Source organism: Colossoma macropomum, unplaced genomic scaffold (assembly GCF_904425465.1).
Source record: "Colossoma macropomum unplaced genomic scaffold, Colossoma_macropomum, whole genome shotgun sequence".
In the NCBI taxonomy this organism is placed as follows: domain Eukaryota; kingdom Metazoa; phylum Chordata; class Actinopteri; order Characiformes; family Serrasalmidae; genus Colossoma; species Colossoma macropomum.
In genome coordinates, this window is record NW_023494789.1 from 49,745,750 (window position 1) to 49,770,448 (window position 24,699).

The 24,699-nt window shown below is 38.0% G+C and overlaps 1 protein-coding gene across 1 annotated transcript in view; it reads right to left on the reverse strand.

The window, feature by feature from the left end:
- Positions 1-24,699, reverse strand: part of matn4 (matrilin 4) — a 62,031-nt gene that overhangs the window by 19,231 nt on the left and 18,101 nt on the right. Inside the window, 11 exon segments of the mRNA XM_036571561.1 lie at positions 2,934-3,056; positions 4,790-4,912; positions 6,365-6,487; positions 7,813-7,935; positions 8,981-9,103; positions 11,755-11,877; positions 14,955-15,077; positions 15,194-15,316; positions 15,423-15,545; positions 17,207-17,329; positions 19,205-19,327. Of these exon segments, the coding sequence (XP_036427454.1) occupies positions 2,934-3,056; positions 4,790-4,912; positions 6,365-6,487; positions 7,813-7,935; positions 8,981-9,103; positions 11,755-11,877; positions 14,955-15,077; positions 15,194-15,316; positions 15,423-15,545; positions 17,207-17,329; positions 19,205-19,327 (1,353 nt within the window).

The following is a 24,699-nucleotide window of genomic DNA, read 5'->3' on the forward strand; positions in this document are numbered from 1 at the left end:
CTGCATGGAATGACCTGCAGAAACATTTGAAATTGGATCAGTTTAACTCCTTGAGTGATTTTGAGATATCTGTTAAAGAGCTGTATCATTCTGTTTGTTCTTGTTTTTAATTTGGCTTTGATTTGATTTTGTCGGTTGTGGTTTCTTTGTTGATGGTTTGTGTGCTGCCTTTTTGGCCAGGGCTCACTTGTAAAAGAGATTTTTAATCATGATGTGATTACCCTGGTTAAATAAAGGTAAAATAAAAAAAATAAATAGAGATGTTTTGAACACATGGACTACTAACACAATTTATAAACAAAGAGAAGCGAAGACAAAGAAAGAAGCTACGCAGCTGCTTTGTTACTGCAGTGATGACGCAGTTGCTGTTGCTTCAGCATACAAATGTACTGAGGCCATATGTGTCCCTGACCACCTCAGAAGTTGGTCTGAGTGAACAGATCATGATGGGTGTCCAAGACACACTTGGCCCCATTCACATGAATTTGTGCGAATCCAAGTTGAGTCTCAAATCTTTATTAGAGAATTGTAGTTTAGTCTTGTTTTACTTGCATTGTACAAAAGTAAACTTGACTAAAAATCTGTCAGGCTTCAAAAAACAAGGCCAAAATATGCCGTAAAGGTAGAGTTTAAAGGAGAGAGGCAAAACAACCTGAAACAAGTCGTGAGTCATTTAGGGGAGCGTCCCAGCAACATAAATGCATTCCTTATTTCTGTCCATTTTCTACAGTTACATATTTTAACATCTGAATGTAGAATTAGGAGATTTGTGACTTTTAAGCCCTCCTTCTGTTTACGGGTTTCAGCCCTTGCGATAATAAGTCACTAGTAAGGAGAGGGGGGATGAGTCTGTCATGGTCCATGAGTGAGAGTGACATTTAATTTCCATCCTAGTTCATTCATTTGATTTTGACATCATGGGAAAGCACACCATGTCAGTCAGACCATTCTTCACTAACTACCCGGTTAAAAAAAGGAAACTTTATCGTTACTTTATCTTGGCACAAACTCTCGTTGGCTCTATTTCCTGAACCTGATAAAAACTGATAAAAATCATGTATTTGATAATAAGGCCCTTTGAAAAGTTTAAATATCGAAGGATAAGACTGTGTAAACATCAGATATCTCTAAAGTATGTGGGAACGGAACATTGACATTACCGCTTGTAAGTAAAAATGATTCTGAATCACTGCAGAAAAACTTTGAAGTAGACAAGAGTCCAAATTTCTCATTCTGTTCTGACAGTTGTGAAAAAGTAAATCAAAATATTAACTTCAACCTCAAGACACAAGCATTTGTGCTCCTATTGCTCACTAGCTCTGCACAACTGACTAGATACAGTGCTGCAATTATTTATTACTTAAATAATCTGAAAATCTGGAAAAGACATATCGCTGTCCTACAGACTTTGGTGAATCAATAAACGGTAAACAGCATTTGATTTGGAGCTGTTCCACTATCCGGGAATGAGGACTGGGAAGATCATTACACTTTAAGGTCGGGTGTTCCTTCTTTTTATTACCGTGTTGATCCTGAATGTTCTTAAGGTTCTTGGAAAAGTGCAGTGATTTGTTGAAGTGCAAATGGAGTCACTGAGATTTTAGTCATGATAAACTGGTTGGATAATGTGATAAATGAGGTTCTGAAATGGTTACAATGATAATATGTCAAAAGGAATTATGTCAGTGTCAATTTAATCACACTGAGAACTCTACAGACTGCAGTAATTCCATAGTTCCATAGTTTGGGAGCCATGATGCTGAAAGATCTGCCCCCAGTGATGACCAATCTAAGTTTTGGGACAGATAAAACGACCTGTATCAGAGGACCGAAGTGTTCGGGCAGAGCAGTAGGGGTGCAGGAGCCCAGCTAAATAGGCCGGTGCTAGATCATGTAGAGATTTTTATGTTAGCAGTAGGAGTTTTAACTGGATGTGATGCGGGACAGGCAACCAGTATAACTGAAGCAGAAACAGAAGGCCGTGAAAAACGTAAAGGCAGAGATAGCATGGCTTATACTGCTAAATAAGCTGATGTTCAGTCTAAAAACAGTTCAAATACACCGATCAGGCATAACATTATGACTTGTTTCTACACTCATTGTCCATTTTATCTGCTCCACTATATAGGTGCACTTTGTAGTTCTACAATTACAGACTGTAGTCCATCTGTTTCTCTGCATACTTTCTTAGCCCCCTTTTACCCTGTTCTTAAGTGGTCAGGACCCCCATGGACCCTCACAGAGCAGGTACTTTGGCTGATGGATCATTCTCATCAGTGTCCACTCACTGTCCACTCTATTAGACACTCCTGCCTTGTCAGTCCACCTTGTAGATGTAAAGTCAGTGTCGATAGCTCATCTGCTGTTGCACAGTTTGTGTTGGGTCATCCTCTAGTCCTTCATCAGTGGTCACAGGACGCTGCCCACAGGACCCTGTTGGCTGGATATTTTTGATTGATGGACTATTCTCAGTCCAGCAGTGACACTGAGGTGTTTAAAAACTCCAGCTGCACTGCTGTGTCTGATCCACTCAGACCAGCACAACACACACTAACACACCACCACCACGTCAGTTTTACTGCAGCGCTGAGAATGATCCACCAGACCAGTTTCTGCTCGCGCCATACTGAACGTTATAAACTTTCACTATGATGTGACGAACATGATCAGAACATACTTAAACTTTCTGATAGGGAATGTAATCAGATACAGGCGTTTACACGGATATTATTCTTCTTTTTAACGGATTATTTACAGGATTAACCACCTCATTCAGTCATATAGAAATTGTATTCCGAATGGCCTCAATCGGCCCTCATTCCGATTGAGGTGTTTACATGGACGTATTCTATTGCGACTGAGCTATTAGTCAGCACTTAAACTAGGCTCAACTTAAATGATCTTGAAACCTTGTCCTTTGGGTCCATACATACCCTGGCAGGTCTTCCCGTCCTCCTGGAGAGTGTAGTCTTTATTGCAGCGGCAGTAAAATCCATTGAGTACGCTCACACATTCATGATCACAGCTGTGATTCCCAAATGAGCAATAGTCAATCACTGAAATCATAAAGAAAGAGCAGGTTGTAGACAGTGCTATAAAACACAAATCAGAAAGGAAGAGTTGGTGAATAAAATGTTTTACACATACACAAATAGACAACGCCTTTCTTACTGGACAGTTACAGATTGACAGTTAAAGGGGCATTTTGGCAAAAAACAAGAAATCTGTTGTAACCATACCTACTTGCCTCGTACCGCAAGAGTCCAGATAGTATTTTCCAGTTTAAAGACTGGGAAGCTGTATCTTAAAGGTGGAAGGAAAAAGTGCTTTGGGATGGAAACTTGAGGGAAGGCTCTTCACATTTGCTAATGCAGAAGGAAGCCAGATAGCTACTGTTAGGATGCTAAATATCATGTCTGTAATGGTTGTATGACATATTTGCGCAATGTATGGTGGGTATTGTAGTGAAACAAAACTAATAGACCAAAAACGTGAATTCTGTCAAACCAGTTAAGGCTGAGGGAGACGGTACTGTGCTACAGCATGTAACATAACTTAACAAATATATTAATTGCTAGTTTTAGGCCAGAATGCCCCTTTAACAGATAACATGTTTGTTAGCTCTGAAATGGTTCCAATGATAATATAATATAATATATAAAAAAGCTCTTGAGGTAGCTTGATTTGTTGTACATAGGACATAAATATAAGTAACCAAGCAGGATATTTTGCCCTGTATGTGACTGTACATAAGCGTAACGTTAAAAAAAAAACAGGTTAACATAATATGAAACAAGCACATGCTACCTCAAGTGCTCATCTTACCAAGAGCACTAAGTGGCAAGAGTTTTTCTCAATGGCTATTTTCACCAATTAAGGTGTCCAAAAAAGTTACCGATTTACAATAAGGGATCTAAAAATAAGTTTTAAGAATTGTCATTTGGAGGACAATTTTTAATTGTAAAACTTGATTTGAATAGCCCACTGTAGATGAAGATTCCATTTCGATTACTTTCAGCTAAATATCTAAATTTAGACAGATGTTACAGCTTGGGTGCTAATCCTAACCCTCACCCTAATCCCGTGGAGAATCAACTGATTTTCACCAGATAGTTTGTAACATATCTGAACATCTATAGATAATCTACTGGGCCTATCCAAATGAAGTAGGACCATTTTTAAAAATGTAGGTCCAAATAATTAAAATCCTCCCCAGGATTTTGTTCCAACTGCCTAACATTATCTGCTGCTGGTTTGAGCTTATTAGAGATGCAAGGCAGATGGAACAAAATCCTGGGGAGGATTTTTACTTTCTGAACCTGAACCACTTTGCAGTTTAATAAACAAAATCAGAAACATATATGTTTATAATTTGCTACCAAGACTTTCATTGTGAATCTGTTATAGGACACTAATGATTAGTCAGCTATAAGCAAACCAAAAAGCCAGACTTATATTGTTATTATAGCTGAACAAATCTATAGAAAAAGTGATGCAAATAATCAGGAAAAGTCGGCTAAGGAACTCCTGGAAAACTCCGTTTCACAGAGCTCTCATCAACTATAAGAAGCCGTATTTAAATTACATTACATTAAATTACATTAATTTTAGATAAAGTAGAATCACATGAAACACAGTATTATGACTTGTCGCATGTGACAGCATGTATGTCCACATGCAATTTTCATGCACAAGTGTGTGTCCCACTGGATAAATGCAAGCATGCAGTGTAGAAAGCATGCAGTTCAACACAACAGTGTGTTCGGCTCGATCTGCGGCCCTCACTAACTTGTGCAGGTCTTCTTGTCGTCGTTGAGTGTATATCCACCATTACAGCGACAATAAAAGCCTTTGAGGACACTCACGCACGTGTGTTCGCAGCTATCGTTTCCAAATGAGCAGTAGTCGATCACTGCAACAGGTTGACAACAGTAATATATTTATTTTGGATAAAGTGAGAAAGTAAGCAGGGCAAGTGATACAAAAGATTATTAGATATATTATTGAAAAGATATTATTGAAAGGCGAAAGTAAACTCTACGCTAGGCAAAGAAAGTTGAAAGAAAGAAACATTGCATGTATATTTAAATGCAGATTGCAGAGCACTGGCTGTGAAACTTGGGGTTATGATCTGACTTCATCATTTTTCCCCCAGTTTAGTTGTGGCCAGTTCAAATGTACTAGCTGGGTCTCTAAGTCAGTACTTAGTCTTCGTCAGTACATATCTAGGAGTCTTTCCATTCTTTTTTATGCAATTTCATCCACTCTTCCTTGCAGAATGCTTTCAGTTCAGTGATATTCTTGGGCCGTGTTGCAAGCACAGCATGTTTAGGATCTACCCACAAATTTTCGATGATGTCAAGGGACAGTAAAAAAGCCATCACAAAGGATTTTGAGGTATGTTTAGATCTTCATCCTTTTGAATAAGCCAGCATCTTCTCAGGTTTAGTTTCATGGCTGACTGTCTCACATTTCCTTCAAGAATTTGCTGATATTTAGTGGGATCCATTCTTCAATCTACATGTGCAGTGTTTCCTGTGTCAGTGGCTGCCACACAACCCCAAAGCATAATAGATCCACCCTGCTTAACAGTTGGCACGGTGTTCTTTTCATCAAATGCTGTTTCTTTTCTTCTCCAAACATACTTTTGGTGATTGTGGCCAAAGAGTTGTGTTTTTACTTCATCAGACCACAGCACTTGTTTCCAAAGTGGCTCTGGCTTATCTAGAAGTTGTTTTGCGTCCTTTAAATGTTCACTCTTGTGATTAGGTTCTCTTCTAATGAATCTTCAAAGCAGATCAATTTTGTACAGTAGAATGGTGCATCACTACTCCTGTGTCAGCTGAACCTTCCTGCAGGTCTTTTGCTGTCATATGGGGGTTTTGCTTTGCCTTTCTGGCCAGCATATGAGCAGTTCTATCTGAGAGTAGTCTTGGTCTTCCAAATTTTCTTGATGACATTTTTTGACAGTGTAAACTGTGAACTTGAAGAACTTTGATATCTTTTAATAGTCTTTTGCTGCTTTATACACATCAGTTAGCTTCATTTTCAGATCCTCAGCCAGCTGCTTCGAGGATCCTGAGGTTAAATGTGAGCAAACAGTTTGAAGTAAGTCAGTAAGAGACTTTTGTCATCAGTCGACAATTCCTGATGTCAATTCTTGACCTACCTAACCAGTCCTAATGAGTCAATTAAAGCCAAACAGGCTAATTACATTCTGCCACTTTATAACTGAAAGGATGTTCAAACCTTTGCACAACAGTTTTATATTTATTTTAAGTTAATCATCATACAAAGTAATGTTAACATTTACAGTTGGGCATGTGTGCAGGTATGTATGGGCTGATATTTGGCCCTCACTAACTTGTGCAGGTCCTCTTGTCCTCGTTAAGTGTGTATCCTTCATTACAGCGGCAGTTAAAGCCTTTGAGGATGCTCACACACTCGTGCTCACAGCTATCATTTCCAAATGAGCAGTAGTCGATCACTGGAACATGTAGAGAACAATAAGAGACAGAGCGAGATGAGAGAAGAACAAGCAAAGCAGTTAATAAGCTGCAAGCGTAAATCATTGTGAAGCACAATTAGATGCTAAACTAATAAGAACTAAAGTCAAAGGACCTGTTATATTGTTAGGGTGGCTTAATGTGGTGAAAACTTTCATGAAAGGTTAATTGCTAAAAGCTAAGAAACCAAATGTTACTTGTGTTGCATAATCTAAAGCCTTGTGAATTCACTTGAAGCTTGTTTGACACTGTTGTCACCTATGACATAATGGCAGTTATGTGCCATGAGATGAAGTCAAACTATATAATTTTCCATTGATTCAACTGACATGTCTTGGCCAGGACAAAATAAAACAGAAGTATGTTTAGGATCTTTATCCAGTTGAATAAGCCAGCATCTTTTCAGGTTTAGTTTCATGGCTGACTGTCTCACATTTCCTTCCAGAATTTGCTGATATTTAGTGGAATCCATTCTTCAATCTACCTCTGCAGTGTTTCCTGTGTCAGTGGCTGCCAAGTAACAGTTATCACGGTGTTCTTTCACCAAATGCTGTTCCTTTTTTTCTCCAAACATACTTTTAGTCATTGTAGCCAAAGAGTTGTGTTTTTACTTCATCAGACCACAGCACTTGTTTCCAAAAGTGGCTCTGGCTTATCTAGAAGTTGTTTTGCGTCCTTTAGACGTTGACTCTTGTGATAAGGTTCTCTTCTAATGAATCTTCAATGTAGATCAATGTTGTACAGTAGAACGGTGCACCACCACTCCCGTGCCAGCTAAACCTTCCTGCAGGTCTTTTACTGTCATATGGGGGTTTTGCTTTGCCTTTCTGGCCAGCATATGAGCAGTTCTATCTGAGAGTAGTCTTGGTCTTCCAAATCTTCTTGATGACATTTTTTGACAGTTTTTGACAGTGTAAACTGTGAGCTTGAAGAGCTTTGATATCTTTTAATAGTCTTTTGCTGCTTTATACACATCAGTTAGCTTAATTTCCAGATGCTCAGCCAGCTGCTTCGAGGATCCCGTGGTTATTAAATGTTAGCAAATGGTTTGAACAGTGACAGATTTTAGTCATCAGCTGACAATCCCTAACATCAATTCTTGACCTACCTAACCAGTCCTAATGAGTCAATTAAAGCAAAATGGGCTAATTAAGTTCTGCCACTTTACAACTAGAAGGGTGTCCAAACATTTGCACAACAGTTTTATCTTTAGTTTTTTTAAGTTAATCATATACAAATAAAATTAACATTTACAGTTGGGCATGTGTGCAGGTATGTATGGGCTGATATTTGGCCCCCCACTAACTTGTGCAGGTCCTCTTGTCCTCGTTAAGTGTGTATCCTTCATTACAGCGGCAGTTAAAGCCTTTGAGGATGCTCACACACTCGTGCTCACAGCTATCATTTCCAAATGAGCAGTAGTCGATCACTGGAACATGTAGAGAACAATAAGAGACAGAGCGAGATGAGAGAAGAACAAGCAAAGCAGTTAATAAGCTGCAAGCGTGAATCATTGTGAAGCACAATTAGATGCTAAACTAATAAAAACTAAAATCAAAGGACCTGTTATATTGTTAGGGTGGCTTAATGTGGTGACATTTTCATGAAAGGTTAATTGCTTAAAACAAAGAAACCAAATTTTACTTGTGTTGCATAATCTAAAGCCTTGTGAATTCACAGGAAGCTTGTTTGACACTGTTGTCAATAATGACAAAATGCCAATGATGTACCATGAGATGATGTCAAACTAGATCATTTTCCGTGGATTCAACTGACATGTCTTGGCCAGGAACAATATAACAGAAGTATGTTTAGATCTTTATCCAGTTGAATAAGCCAGCATCTTTTCAGCTTTAGTTTCATGGCTGACTGTCTCACATTTCCTTTAAGAATTTGCTGATATTTAGTGGAATCCATTATTCAATCTACCTCTGCAGTGTTTCCTGTGTCAGTGGCTGCCACACAACCCCAAAACATAATAGATCCACCCTGCTTAACAGTTGGCACGGTGTTCTTTTCATCAAATGCTGTTCCTTTTTTCTCCAAACATACTTTTGGTGATTGTGGCCAAAGAGTTGTGTTTTTACTTCATCAGACCACAGCACTTGTTTCCAAAATGGCTCTGGATTATCTAGAAGTTGTTTTGCATCCTTTAGATGTTGACTCTTGTGATAAGTTTTCCTTTTGATGACTCATTAATGTAGATGACTGTTGTACAGTAGAACAGTGCATCACCACTCCAGTGTCAGCTAAACCTTCCTGTAGGTCCTTTGCTGTCATATGGGGGTTTTGCTTTACCTTTCTGGTCAGCATATAAGCAGTTCTATCTGAGAGTAGTCTTGGTCTTCCAAATCCAAAACATTTGCACAACAGTTTTATCTGTAGTTTTTTTTTAACCATATACAAATAATATTAACATTTACAGTTGGGCATGTGTGCAGGTATGTTTGGGCTGATATTTGGCCCTCACTAACTTGTGCAGGTCCTCTTGTCCTCGTTAAGTGTGTATCCCTCATTACAGCGGCAGTTAAAGCCTTTGAGGATGCTCACACACTCGTGCTCACAGCTATCATTTCCAAATGAGCAGTAGTCGATCACTGGAACATGTAGAAAACAATAAGAGACAGAGCGAGATGAGAGAAGAACAAGCAAAGCAGTTAATAAGCTGCGAGCGTGAATCATTGTGAAGCACAATTAGATGCTAAACTAATAAAAACTAAAGTCAAAGGACCTGTTATATTGTTAGGGTGGCTTAATGTGGTGAAACTTTCATGTAACATTGGTTGCTTAAAACTAAGAAACCAAATTTTACTTGTGTTGCATAAAACGTAAAGCCTCCTGAATTCATTTGAAGCTTGTTTGACACTGTTGTCACCAGTGACAAAAGCCAAATTATGTACCATGAGATGATGTCAAACTATATCATTTTCCATTGATTCAACTGACATGTCTTCGCCAAGAAAAATAAAACAGAAGACGGTCTCTTGGAGGGTTGAGAAGGTTCTCAGATTTTCATGATATCAGTCACCTGAACCATAACTACAAATAATAATGTGCTTCATGAATCTTACTGAGTTACGTTGCCTATTTGCTGGTAACCAGTTTGCCAAAATAGTTAGCCTGCCAGCTAATGTGAACATGACAGCTGTTCAAACAGCTGCTTGTACCTGCGTTTGTTCTGCTTTGTTAACCTGCTGGTATTCATTTTCTCTCTTGGCAACCAATGATTTTACACAGAGTGGAGATTCCTTTAAGTAGTCAAAGGATGAAGACTACAATGTAATGGAAGACCAAGATGTGGTCCTAGATGTATGTATGTATGTAAATAAATAAATAAATAAATAAATAAATAAGCTAACTGTGCTGCATTAAACCCACTGAAACACTTCATTTTGCCCTCTTTGTAATGAAACATGCATTTGTTCCGTGTTGTTTAAATACTGACTTTATGTATAATATACTCAGAAAAGCATAATGTATCACAATATGATAAAATATCATCATATTGCCCAACCCCTACCAAGTACTAGAGTAATTGAGTATGCTGCATGAAAGTTTCACCATGCTAATTCAGCAAGTAGGTTAAAATCCTGAAAGTGAGTTTGCACAGAAACTGGTTGTAACTTAAAGGTTCATATATAAGCAGAAAGAAACTAATTAAAATAGACAGGAATCCTGGCCTGGTGTTTCAGTCACATTTGTTCCCTCAGTATTTAATCCTTGAAAAATCTAGCATACAATATTGTATTGCAGATATTTACAATAATCTCAAAAGAGCTATGGTATTAAATATATAATATACATTTTATGTATATATCTATACAGCATATCAGTGTACAGTGCTCTGAGGTAAAGTCTTTTTTAACATACTTGAACATAAATGTCTAATCCCAGGTTTAGTGCTGTCTTTGGAATAATATGACCTAGTTAACAAAAGCACTGACTATTCTGGTTTTCAGTTATTATCAACTGAAAGAAACTTAAATGCAATTTCCTTGAGTGTGAAAAAGTAAATGTGCCCTCTAGCTTCTATTTGGGCCCACGTTATTATGTATGTAAGACTTCCTAGTACATTTTTTTTTAAGAGATTACACCTAAAAATGTGTACACTTCTGACACATACAGAATTGAGGGGTAGAGACCTACAAAAACAAGTGAAATGCAAAAAGATAAGCATCACTCATTCCGACTATTCATTTAAGTTTAAATATCTTATAGCTTCCCATTTAAATGATGGGTAAAGTATTATTCTAAACAGTTTAATGGGAAGGTACTGTCTCTATTAATATTAAATTAATATTATTTAAGCAATTGTTTGATATTAAAAGTCAGCAGTGCTAAAGTGAAACAAGTGGCTATTTTTGGCATCCTGTGCCAATTGCACAGTGTCTTGTTGCACAAGCTTAAAATATTCTAAATGTTTTTGTGCATGTGACACTTAATTAGAATTGCTGGACTTTCTTACATTGACCCAGTGGAATTTAGGGCCCCTTCTCTATTCAGTGCTGGCTCATCTGTCAGGACTTTCTCACATGCTTTAAGTCCTCTTGGAATTTTCACCCAGTTTAAATCTGGGCTTCAAATGGACCATTGTTGTCTCGGTTTGATTTCCTTGTCTAACTTCAAGATCAATTTTTGCCTGACCTTCAGCTTTTTAACAGTTAGACTCATGTTGTCTTCTGTAATTATCCTCTGTTACACTGTGGACTTAATTGTAATCCCACCACTTTACAGTCGGTACAGTCATTTTGTTTTGGATTTTGGTTCATGCTAAACATGATGCCTAACATTTAACTAAATAACTCACATTTGAGTTGTCAAACATACCCAAACATTTCTGGTAATTCCTGCCAAATAAATAATAACAAAAGTGTTCATATTTCAACAGGATCACTTTAAACCAGGGGTCACCAATCTTATCCCTTCATGGCTGTGGGTTTTCATTCCAATCATGGAATGGCACACTTAATTCCGCTGGTTTAATCAGGTGGTCTCAGAGAGTTGATTGGTTATATGAGGTGTGTTCCTGCTTGGTTAGAATGAAAACCTCTTTGTGGATCAGATTGATGATTACTGCCTTAAACTACTAACAGTAATTGTATTAAATATCTATGTCTCCAAATATGTTAAAAAAGACCTTTTTAGAGGGTGTATTACTTTCTCAAACCACTGTACAGTTCTTATTTTTGGAGATTTTATGTAGATTAGGAAAGGCATGTGTGTGGTCTGATCTCAGGACTTTACTAACTTGTGCAGGTCCTCTTATCCTCGTTGAGTGTATATCCTTCGTAACAGCGGCAGTTAAAGCCTTTGAGGACGCTCACACATTCGTGCTCACAGCTATCGTTTCCGAATGAACAATAGTCGATCACTGGAGACAGATTACATGAGTCAGGGTGCATTCGAGGATGGCCATTTTTGGTACATAAAAACAATATTTGTACAGATATTGTTATATATTTCAGACTGATTTTCCACTTTACCCTAATAGACTGTAAGACGTATACTGGAAAGTTGATTAGAACCAATGCTTTTATGGACTACAGTTAGAAGATGTAATCCACAGGTATGACAAATTAAAGGAAAAACCTGCATAACTGAGATGAGTATATAAAATGGAATATATAAAATGCTGAATAGGCCCAGTTGACTTCAATTTTGGATCAAGATGGCAAGAGCAAAAGATTTAAGTGGCTTTGAAAGAGTGTTTATTATTGGGGTATTATTGGGGTACAGATGGCAGAAGTTTCACTCACAACTTGCTAGTGTTTTAATAGGAACAGTGACTAAAGAGACTTAGATGAGAGATGAGAAAGACATCAGTAAATAGGGTTGAAAATTGTGGTGAAAAGCTCACATTTAGTGAGCGCGATGCTTGTGAATTAGTGCGATATGTGAGAGCAGCTGTTCCTCAGATTATTAAGAACGTTAATGCAGGACGTGATCAGTCTGTGTCAGCAAGAACAGTCCGTCCACAACTACATAGAGCAGAAATGATAGCGGGACTGCATAAGCTCCTCATTACAAACATAAATGACCATTTGAGAGATAAGAGTTGGTTTCTGGACTCTCCACAAGTGGGCAAATGGCAAGTGCAGTGTACACCAAGAGAACAGTACAGGCCTGAATGTTTGACCCATACAGTGAGAGGGTGGGGGGACCAGTGGCACTGTTATGCTGTGTATGGCATTTTGCTGGCAAGGGTTGGGTCCACATGTTCCCTTAGAGAGAACGGTCACTGCAAATCAATATAAAGTTAATCTGAACTGATCATCTTTATTCTATGATGAAACTTTTCTATCCTGATTCGAGTGATGTCTTCCGGGATGACAATGCCCCAGTCCATAATAAATAATTCATTTGTTATTGTAGTGTGTGGAACATGATCTGGTATGAGATGGTAAAGTGGAATAGATATGCTTGGTGTCTGTTTGTGGCGAGAGCAGATGCCAAGTTCAAACCAACAACCTATTGCGTGACAGAGTGGAGCTCTACCACTGTGCCACAGGGGCTGTAGTAAATGAGGTGGAAAAACTGCTATGCTAAGCGATGGGAAAAGAAATGGCGGGAATGGCAAACAAAAGAGATGCTTACAACCAGCGAGCTCAAACAAAGGAACTTCTTAAAAAATGGAAACTAAAAGAACACAAAACCACCCACAAACTTGAGAGGGCATAAGGGTGAGTCCAGCTCACCAACCACCCTTGAGATTGTCTTTTTCTTTTGACCTTGTTCTTTTCTTTTCTTTTCCTTTTCTTTTTTTCCTTCCTCCCTCCCTTCCCCCCTCCCTCTGTCCCTTCCTCCCTTCCTTCCTTCCTTCCTTCCTCCCTTCCCTTCCCTTCCTTCCTTCCCTTTCCTTCCTTCCTCCCTCCCTTCCCCCCTCCCTTCCCCCCTCCCTCTGTCCCTTCCTTCCTCCCTCCCTTCCTTCCTTCCTTCCTTCCTTCCTCCCTCCCTTCCTTTCTTCCTTCCTTCCTTCCCTTTCCTTCCTTCCTTCCTTCCTTCTTCCCTCCCTCCCTCTCACCTGGGCTGAAGTACCATTCTGGTTACCTTCTACAAAGGTATAATGCTGAGCTGCCATTTGTGCAAGTTTTTATGCAGCGTTCCCCACGTGCAACCGGTCAGCACTGATTATTACTAAGGCTTTTGGGAGTTGGAGTTCTGGGAGCTGCGTCTAGCAGCAATCCTGGCACAACGCCTGGGCCCCCCTGTGGCGGCTGACGTCGTAGCCTGACCCCTTACAAGTTGACGTCGTAACCTGACCCCTTACAAGTTGAAGATGGTCTTTTTATTCTCATATTACTTGACTGTTGGCTTCTTTGTTGTATATAATTAATCCCAGTGGGCAAAAACTGCTCACCACCTCTACATCTTCACATTCATTGATAAAGTTAGTCTTCTTTTGTGTTGTCATAACCTTTATTTTCTTCATATTAAACTGAAGTCCCATCATTTCTGTAACTTTCCTTATATAGTCTTCAGTTTCTTCTGATTTTCTGCTGAGTGTTGTGTCATCCACATATTGAAGATCACTGATGTTTCTTGTACCATTCTTGAATCTGTGATCATCTTCCTCCAGCCCTGTTGGTCTTCCTATATGTTTAGCATACAGGACGAACAAGTATGGGGATAAAGGGCAGCCTTGACCAACTCCTTCGCCAAGATGGAACCAGCCAGTTTGTCATTTTCTGACATGACTGTAGCTTGTTGTTCAGTGTGTAGGGTCCTCATTAGAACAATGGGATGCTCTGGTATACTCATTTTCTTGGGGACAGTCCATAATTTTACATGGTTGACAAAAAGGCTTTTCTGTAGTCCTGCTTGCATGTCTGACAGTTTGCATTCAATGTAAAGCTCTAGACTGCGTTAAATGATCTCCAGCATAATCTAATGTTTATGTCACAACAAACTGAATGTGAATTGGCTGTATGCCCATCAGTTGTGTTGAGGCAAATGCATGTAAATAAAAGAAAGCAATACATTTCTTTATGGAGGCACAAGATGAATCTTATAGAACAACAATAGTTATAACTTCTGATTTGTGCTATGACACCTTTAGAGGGCAGTGATGAGTAACATTTCTCAGTCTGAGCTTGAATTATGTCAGTATTGATAGCTGGGAAATAAGATAATGAGCCAATTTGGTCACTTCAGGATTGTCTGTAAGTTCCTTGCAGACTATTAACTTGTTAATAACAATTATTTATGTGGCAATTAATCGTCAGCCAAAATATCAAGATCATGTGAGGCCTAAACTGAAGCTGTTCTCATGACATTTGGTGGCCCAGCACCTTACTAAGATACTGTATGCTGGTTTTTCTTTTAATTTGTCACCCGTCTGTATGTATTTGTAAACTGTTGCCAAGTAAACTTGTCAGGAAAATATGCAGACTTCTGTGGCTGTTCCTTAGTGATTGATAGTGTGTTGCATGCAGTTTGGCCCTCACTAACTTGTGCAGGTCCTCTTGTCTTCATTGAGAGTGTATCCTTCATTACAGCTGCAGTAAAAGCCTTTGAGGATGCTCACACACTCGTGCTCACAGCTATCGTTTCCAAATGAACAGTAGTCAATCACTGGAACAGGCAGAGAACAATAAGAGATTCTACATGTTTGCAAGAGCAGGAAGAGCATGCAAAGCAAATGTGTGATAAGAGAAAAAGCCTTGGTGGCTTAGTTGCCCCCAACTAACTTGTACAGGTCCTTTCATCTTCATTGAGAGTGTATCCCTCATTACAGCGACAGTAAAAGCCATTGAGGACGCTCACACACTCGTGCTCGCAGCTATCATTTCCAAAAGAACAGTAGTCGATCACTGGAACACGTAAAGAACAGTGAGAGATCGTGTACTTTTGGAAGAGCAAGATTAGCAAGCAAAGCAATAAGAGAAAACGCATTGATAGCTGGGTGTCCCCACTAACTTGTGCAGGTCTTTTTGTCGTCGTTGAGCTTGTATCCCTCTTTACAGCGACAGTTAAAGCCATTGAGGATGCTCACACACTCGTGCTCACAGCTGTCGTTTCCAAATGAACAGTAGTCGATCACTGGAACAGGCAGAGCACAACCAAAACATGTTAGAAAACTCAGGAACAGCAACTCAAGCAATTACAATTTGATGTATTTCTGAATAAATTTGAAGGTGCCCCACCACAAATTGAATGATGAATACATTTTCTAAAAAAAAAAACATTATGTAGAGTTGTATTTTACTGTTACAGTTATTTACAGTTGTGAATTGTGTATTTGAGGCCAAAATGCAAAGCAAATTGTTAAGTTTGGTGACCAGTGGAAACTCAAAAAACATTCAGTAGTGAAATCCAGTAATGTGATCAGTTCAGTGATCATGACTTTTAAACAGGGACAAAATGCAAAACATGCAAATATTGTGTTAAAAAGAATAATATAGAGCAGTATCCTCAGGAAGTTACTAGAGCCTGACCGATATGTCTGCTGGCCGATACTGATGACCCACGTTTTTATCAGTATTGGCAAAAGTATTGACGATAACGCTCTGCGATAACTGGGAATCAATCATTATTTGAACTTGGAGTACATTGAGAGTGACCCTAATTTATAGTGTAGCCGAGCCAATACAGAAATCAGGGACTGAAAAAATAAAAATAAAATAATAATAATAATAGTACATTTTATAGTAAAAATCAATAAAATCAGAATGAACCACTAAATTTGCAAAAATAAAATAATCTAATTGTCAAACGCCGACAGGGCATAAAAAGGATAAAAAGAATACTGTAGTTATTCCGCTACAGTACTAATAATAGTCAGCCAAGCGGTACAGAATGGTGACATCAGCATATAAGTGTACTTTGCAATTGATAATGGAGGGGCAATGTCATTAATATATATATATATATATATATATATATATATATATATATATATATATATATATATATATATACTAATTAATATTGATCTGAGGATCGAACCTTGAGGGACCCCCCTTATGCACCGGTAGTAAATCTGATTTACTTTGTCCCAGAGCCACACATCGCTGTCTATCAGAGAGATCATTTGTAATACAGTTGGTAGTTCTTTGGTCAAAACCAATATTTTGTAGTTATTAGTATCTGAGGCATCATCTCCTTTGTGCTCTGCTTGATAAAATAGATTGATTAAAAATGTTTATAATAACAGAGGTCGCAAGCTTCAGAAAAAAGGGGTCCAAACTATCCTTTCCTGTACCTTTAGTAGTGTTGATGGTGTTGAGGGCTTTAGTTACTATGCGAGAAAAGAAAGGCTGAATTGTAAGAAGACCATATCGTACAGCAGGCGACGTATCTATTTTATAGGGGGATCTTTCCTCCTAACTGTTATTAGGTGAACTAGGGCATGGTTGTCTCCCTGTGTGTGAAATGTTGTGACTGTATTGAGCTGCTAGTAAGCAATGAGGGGCAAAAAGAGAGGAGTGAGAGCCCCCTGCTGTGAAAAACAATCCCCACCTCTCCACAAAATAAGAGATAAAACGGACAACTACAGCTTTCTTCAAATAAAACTTGTGCATGACTGCCACAATAAAAAACAGGTGAATTGGTATCGGTATTTGCCACAAAATCTGTATATCGGTCAGGCCCTAGAACCTACAGCCAAAGTACATTTCCCAACAGGGACTGAAATGAGAACCTCTGTTGAGGATGTTGGGCATGTATAGGAGTGTGTGTATGTGTTTGTCACCCTCACTAACTTGTACAAGTTGTCTCATCCTCATTGAGGGTGTATCCATCATTGCAGCGGCAATAAAAGCTTTGGAGCACACTCACACACTCGTGTTCACAGCTATCATTCCCAAATGAACAGTAGTCGATCACTGGAACAGGTAAACAGCGTGTGGACTGGGTTAATTTCATTAGCAGCTCTGTGTGCTGTGCATGCACATGCCTGTAATTACACTGAGCTATCATTCAAACACTGCAGTTATGGCTGATGTGCACTACTCAATGATTACTACCAAACTTTGTGTACGCTTGCTTTTTGATTATTTTCTATAGGTGATATCTTGTTTTGTATTGTTGACGTTCATCAAGTATTCATAAAAAGTCAAAAAACCAATGAGTGTCAAATCAGGACATCACTTGACATGTATTCCCAAACTTTCAACTGACTTAGTCCTTCAGACTGAAATCCAATTAACTCAACACAGTTCACCACTAATTAACTATTAATATGAATACACACGTAAAGAAATTGTAGGTGTTTAAGTTAATATTGTGTAGAAAATCATTACAAATCTGCTTTCAAGTATGCAAACTCAGACTTATGAGTGTATTCATTTATATTAAGTTCTTAAATGAAGTATTTGTAATTTTGAGTAAGAGTTACAAGGGGGTAGACAAATGAGCAGAAACACCATCAGGCATGGACTTGTGCACTCAATAACAAAACAAATTCTTTACAAATCAGTGATGTATATTATTTACCAAGAGGTTGCTGAAAAACTGATAAGCCAAACTACAAAAATTATAAGGCAAACTACAAACTTTCATGCTCAAAACATTCAGGCTGGATGTTAAAAAACGTAGAGCAAGTATTAACCCACACAAGTGTGTCTTAAATCTAATTCTCACCAAAATGCCAACCAGTTCTCCAGAGACCTAAAAGAAATGTAACTTCAAAACACTCATTTAGAGCTCAAGTAGCTCTAAATAACTGCATGAATTATTCATGAGTCCATGCTCACTTGCTGCTCTATAAGGTTTATTCCTGTTCAGAGACCTCCCCCTGACTGTGATTGGTCCACCGCACGGACTGTGGTGCTGAGACAGAGTTCTTTTTAAGTACACTAATGACAGCGTGTTCGGCATTAGTCTGTTTTTGTTTATTGCTTTAGTTGCTCAAACTATACTGTTCTGACTAATAGCTCAATCAGAATACAATGTGTCCATGTAAACACCTCAATCGGAATATACTTGTCCAATTGAAGCCATTCAGAATACAATTTCTATATGACTGACTGAGGTGGTTAGTCCTGTGAATAATCTGTTAAATAGAAGAATAATATCCGTGTTAACGCCTGTATCTGATTACATTCCCTATCAGAAAGTTTAAGTACGTTCTGATCATGTTCGTCGTGTCATAGTGAAAGTTTATAACGTTCAACATGGCGGAGCAGAAACTGGTCTGCAGAGGAGACGAAGTTTATGCTCTGATCTTTAAAAGACGGCGGTGGGACGGACGTCCAGCTTATGTGTCTCAGAACACGACGTCTTCCTCTCAGCCTTCTTTAATAAGGACATGTGAAGGACGTTTTCCTGAGTCTGACATCATTTTAAAGCAATTAAACACACAAGCACTGCTCACTGCTGCTCATCTCACTCTGACTGGACTCATGTGATGCTTGTTGTCATGGTAACCTCTACACTAAGTGGTTCTCTGTGCATGTGTGTAATTTTGGATCTGAGTACTTGTAGTGAGCATGTAAATGAAGATTTTCCATCAGATTGTTGAGTAGAGTGAGAATAAACACCTCAGTGTTAATCTGTAATCAGAATGTCTTCAATCGGATTGGCAAAAACCTTTGGATGTAAACGTATCCATTGAGTAATAAGCACAATATGACCCGTTTGGTGTTCCTGTTATTTGGTGTACCCCCCGGTACGTCAAAGCAAGTGTAGACAAAACACTGTATCTTGATGTCCTGGTTAAAAGGAGAAAAGGCGTGATTGGCTTAGTCGCCCCCACTAACTTGTGCAGGTCCTTTCGTCGTCATTGAGAGTGTATCCTTCCTTACAGCGACAGTTAAAGCCGTTAAGGACGCTGACACACTCGTGCTCACAGCTATCATTTCCGAATGAGCAGTAGTCGATCACTGAAACAGGCAGAGAAGAGTTAATAAAGCTCCTACAGAAGAGTGAGGTTATTAGAAGAAATTTGACACACCACTACATCACGACCGACCTGTGGTAAGAGCACGTTTCTCTTACTGTGAACAGAAGCTGAAATTACATCTTTACAAAACAGGTGAACTGTATAAATCCAAAATTCTTTCAGCAAACAGTTTAAATTATGAGAAACATTATAAAGAAGTGAAAGTGGAATAAGTTAAGGCTAATATCTAGGACCCAAAAACGAGGTTTAGCTGATTCAGCTGATTTCCTCAATTGTTTAGTAAATTGTTGAGAATATTCAGAATAGTTCAATTGTTGTGATGTAAACAGTAATTCAGAGAGTAGTTCAGATTTCTTTACAGTGGTGGTGATAGGAACCAGGGGTCGCCATAACTACAACACAACTATAGCTATTTGTAAAAATAAGCATGAACCTCTCTGACATAATCAGGTTTTGAAGCACATTTTTATATTTCTGAACACTTTTGTAAAACAGTGTCTCAGACATCAGGCAGTGAATTCATAACCATTTCATGTAGTAACTTTCTGTGAGGGAGCCTTTAGAGGTGGACGTCTGGTTCCTATCACCACTACTGTGAACAATTCTGACTCAGTAAGATTCTCTAGAAAAGAGCGTTTCACACCAAACCACTCTGAATGTTTACATCTTAACCATTTAGTTATACAGAAAAAAAATCAGTAGACTTCCATTTTAATGATTGTTGTTATATTGTATTTGTTAGTATTTATTAAGCTAGTTATTAATGAAGTATGAAACATTAATTCATATTTTCTTGCTTACATAAAAACTAATATCTTTGTGGTGATAGGAAGTCATTTAGAGGCCCCAGATGTTTAGAAATAACCCTGTGTGCAGTGCTGTGAATATGGAGCTATAGAATGCAAGAGAACGCTGTGAGGCTGAAGCCTTCTGGAATCATCTGTGGGTGGTCAATTTCTTCTGTTCAAGCCTGAAAACTGTCCTGTAGTGGCCAATAATCTGCTGTAATACAACTCAGGTTTTATTCACTCTTTGTCATTTAATGATTGGCAGTATGGTACTTTCTCTAAATACTTCAGATTCAGTCGAGAGTTTTCAAGAGAGTTTTACAATAAACTGCAAAATAATGGTCTTGGTAGACCATTTAAATATGGAGAACATATATAATATTTCTTATTATTAGATTGTTGTAAGAATAACAGAAGAAGTTTGAACCTATTTCTCATTTTTTTACCTTTTTTTATATTTTATGTCTTACTTGCCTGGCAGTTTCAAGCATTACAACACATAAGAATTTGCCTGTAGCTAAAATGACTTAAAGAAGTAAAAAAAAATCAAGAAATAGGTTAGAAAATCTCTCAATATTCTTACAACAATCTCAAATTGAGGAATATTAGATATATTAATTAGATTTAAGACATTTTCACTTGTCAAGACTTTTTTTGGAGTGAAGGCATATGTATAATACTGAAGAGGAAAGTCGTCTAAAAGTCAGAACAAGAATGCTTTTCACAAGCATGTGACTATTCATGTGATTATTAATCCTATTTGTACAGCAGTCATATGCAAAAGTTGACCACTCCTCATCAAACGAAACGTTCTGTTGATTTTCTTAGTAAAAATTAGTTTTCAAGTTTTCAAATGTTCTGCAAATTTTAAAGCACAATTTCTATTTATTTGCTGAGTTTAACATTTTGATCATAAATTACAAAATGTGCCGTAACTTTTGCCTACAACTGTATTTGACTCCGAACCATTTGCGCATAATGCTAATGATTGCATTAACATAGCATGTGTCTTTTGGACACGCCCTCATGACTCTAAGTCACGTCACTCTGCTAGTCCTGCTATTACACTGCACTTTGGGTCAGAAAAACAGGGTCCATCATGATTGATCTTAAACCATGTATAGATGTTTCAGCTTCTTTTTATTTAGAGACTGGTAGAAACATACACAGCAGTGGGGCCCAAAACTTTGTAGGCAACTGCATTTGTTGTTTATAGACCCTTTTCACACACAGTATTTGAACAATTACAGTGTAACCCAGTTCTATTCACTGAAATGTATTTATTGTGCTCTTGTATTTGGTACATGCAGTCATTTTGTAGCTACACTTTTAAAAAAGATGTTTTTTCTTAATAACGAAAATGGTTCTATGTAGAACCATGAACACTCAAAGAACCTTTTTGCATGATTTAAAGAGTTCTTTGCATCATGAACATGTTCTTCAGATTGATGGAGAATGACCATGGATGTGTTATAGATGGTTCTATATATTTGTACAGATTGTTTTATGCCCAGGATTAATATCATCTGGGATTTTCTTCTGCTTTTAATAGCACAGCATTAATATAATGAGATTATTTCTACTGCTTTTTTATAGCACATGATTAATATAAACTGGGGTTATTTCTCCTTCTTTTTATGGAGGATTTGGATGAAACTACATGTGATGAGTATAACATGCCCAGGACGTCTGTAATGTTTATAACCATATATATAACTCCTAACTAATCCCATCCAAGACTACTGTTTGCAGGGGGCTTGCAAGACCATGCTCTGCACCTGGGCGCAAATGAAAACTGTCCTAGATATACTGAATATAACCATAATGCTCTCTGTAATGCAATGCTCAGAAATCAGTATTCATCAGTAATTTTCATCATTCCACACCTCAGTGTTTTCAAGTGATTGGCTCCTTGTTGCAAACATTATGAAGGGGTATCTAAGTTGTGGCTGTGCTGTTTTTCTTTTGATGTCTTGCTTTTATGTGTACTACAAAGTAAATTATTAGCTGTAACCTGGGTGTGTTCAGCTCCACTAGGCTGGCTCTGATTGATCAAAGAGCTGTTTATAATCTACAACCCCATTTCCAAAAAAGTTGGGATGCTGTGCAAAATGTAAATAAAAACAAAATTCAATGATGTGCAAATCATTTAAACCCCATATTTAATTGAAAATAGTACAAAGACAACAAATCAAATGTTGATTTGTTAAATGAATACTGGCTTTTGAACTGTGCACTGATAACAAGCTGAGTGGTTTTTAGCCCGGAGGACTCAGTGTCCATTACTTCCAAAAAGAATTTCAAATTTTGATTGTTGGACCACAAGACACTTTTCAACTTCCCCTCTGTCTATTTTAAATGAGCTCAGGACCAGAGAAGGCGGCAGCATTTCTGGGTCCTGTTTATATTTGGTTTCTTCTTTGCATTTAAAAGTTTTAATTAGCATTTGTGGATGCAGCAACACACTTTTTTCATAGACAGTGGTTTTCAGAAGTATTTCTGAGCCCATGCAGTGATTTTTAATGCAGTGTCCTCTGAAGGCCCAAAGATCACGGCCAGCAAATACTGGTTTTTGGCCTTGTCCCTCGCGTACAGAGATTTCTCCAGATTCTCTGAATCTTTTAATGTTGTTATGTACCGTAGATGATGAAAAGCAAAAGTTATTTGCTATTTTATGTTGAGAAACGTTATTCTTAAATTGTTGCACTATTTGAACATGCAGTCTTTCACAGAGTGGTGAACCCCTCGTCATCTTTACTTCTGAAAGACTCCGCCTCTCTGAGATGCTTTTTTATACTAAATCACGTTACTGACCCGTTGCCAATCAACCACCAGATGTTTTTTTGTATTACACAACTTTACCAGCCTTTTGTTGCCCTGTCCCAACTTTTTTGGAGCGTGTTATTGGCATCAAATTCAAAATTGGCATATATTTTTCAAAAAACAATACAATTTCTCAGTTTCAACATTTCATATGTTGTCTTTGAAGCATTTTCAATGAAATATAGGGTTTAAATGCACATCACTGCATTTTTTTTATTTATATTTTTCACAGTGTCCCAACTTTTTTGGAAATGGGGTTATATTATGCTGAACTGAATTTACCCCAGAGCAGGTTTTGCACAGCACAAATTGGTAAAAGGTGATTCGCTGTAGTGAGACAGAAAACCCAGGGTTACATCGATCTGAGTTTAAAGTTAGCTGCTAAGTGAGAAACCCTGCTTCATGAGACACGCTGCTGTTGAAATTGCTGGCTGGATGGCTCCAGTGGGCCACATCCTTTTTCACATTCCATGAAATAGGATGCAATTTATAGGTTCTCAAAGACCCACGCTTATCCAGTAAGTTGCCAAGCTTGCTGCCTTGGAGCAAAACAAGAACAGTATTAATGATCCAGCAAACAAGGCTGTCAGAGTGTGGCTAACCAACACAGCTGCTGTTTGTTAACATGAAAAGGGTCCAGGATCTGAGTTTATTAAACTGTATTAGTCTTAAAATTAGCTGCCTGTAAGGTGTATGAAAAAGCTTCATTTGTTAACAATCACATTAAAGTTGCTGAGTCTGAATGTGGACCAGTTTTCACTCTAGTACTAGATTTATGTAAGTTTTTGTGTTTGTGAATATCGTCTTGTAATGTTTTAACACAAACTAGATGGTGAGAGTGAGTTCTCTTGGTTTTTTGGTTTTTTTTTTACAGTTTGCAAAGCTAAAATGCATCAAAATAAGGAATCTTTAGACATGCTTGCATGCTGTTTAAAAATATATATCGCTGTTGTCGGAAGAAAACCTCGTATGTCCAACATGGTAACTTTATAGGAGAAGGAAAAATCCTACTTTACTTTTAATGTAAGTCAATGGAACCAGAATTTTTCCAAGTAACTTTGGGCCGTTTCTTTTGGTCCATTCATTGTGAAATTTACAAACAATGTAAAAGAAAATAGGTACTTTCAAATGACGTCAAAAACTGAAAAAACGGAGTGGAGATACGAGGTTTTCTTCTGACAGCATATATTTATGCTAACCTTTAAAGCCAAGCTAATTAAAATAGTTATACAGTCAATTATTCTGTAATTGATTTGGGAATTAATAGGTGTGGCTGTGAGTTTAAACACATCTGCTTCTGCGTGCACAGGTGCATACATGCTTCAAAAGTGCATATGTTAATGTTCTGTTACACATATGCTAATATGTGCAGTACAAATATGTGCAAAATTCATAGAGCACCCTTCATTTATTAGATTTGCAGTCAGAACAGCCATGATTACATGTTTTTCTTTTTTCAGGAGATATTTGTGAGAAGATTAGATATAAGATGACCCACTTGGATAAGAAAGGAGAAAGTCAACAAAGAATAAGTTAAATAAAAACAGGAAGCTACAGAGAAAATGTGACTCCTAACAACCACCTGGACGACCTGGTCGACACCAAAACTGCCCCCATCAGATAAACAGCACTTAAAGCTTTCATCTTTGAGTGAGAGGAGAAAATCAAGCTGCTTCAGATCTAAAAACATCCACAGGTGTTTCTGTCCATCCTTCCACTGTGAGAAGACGACTCAGCGCTG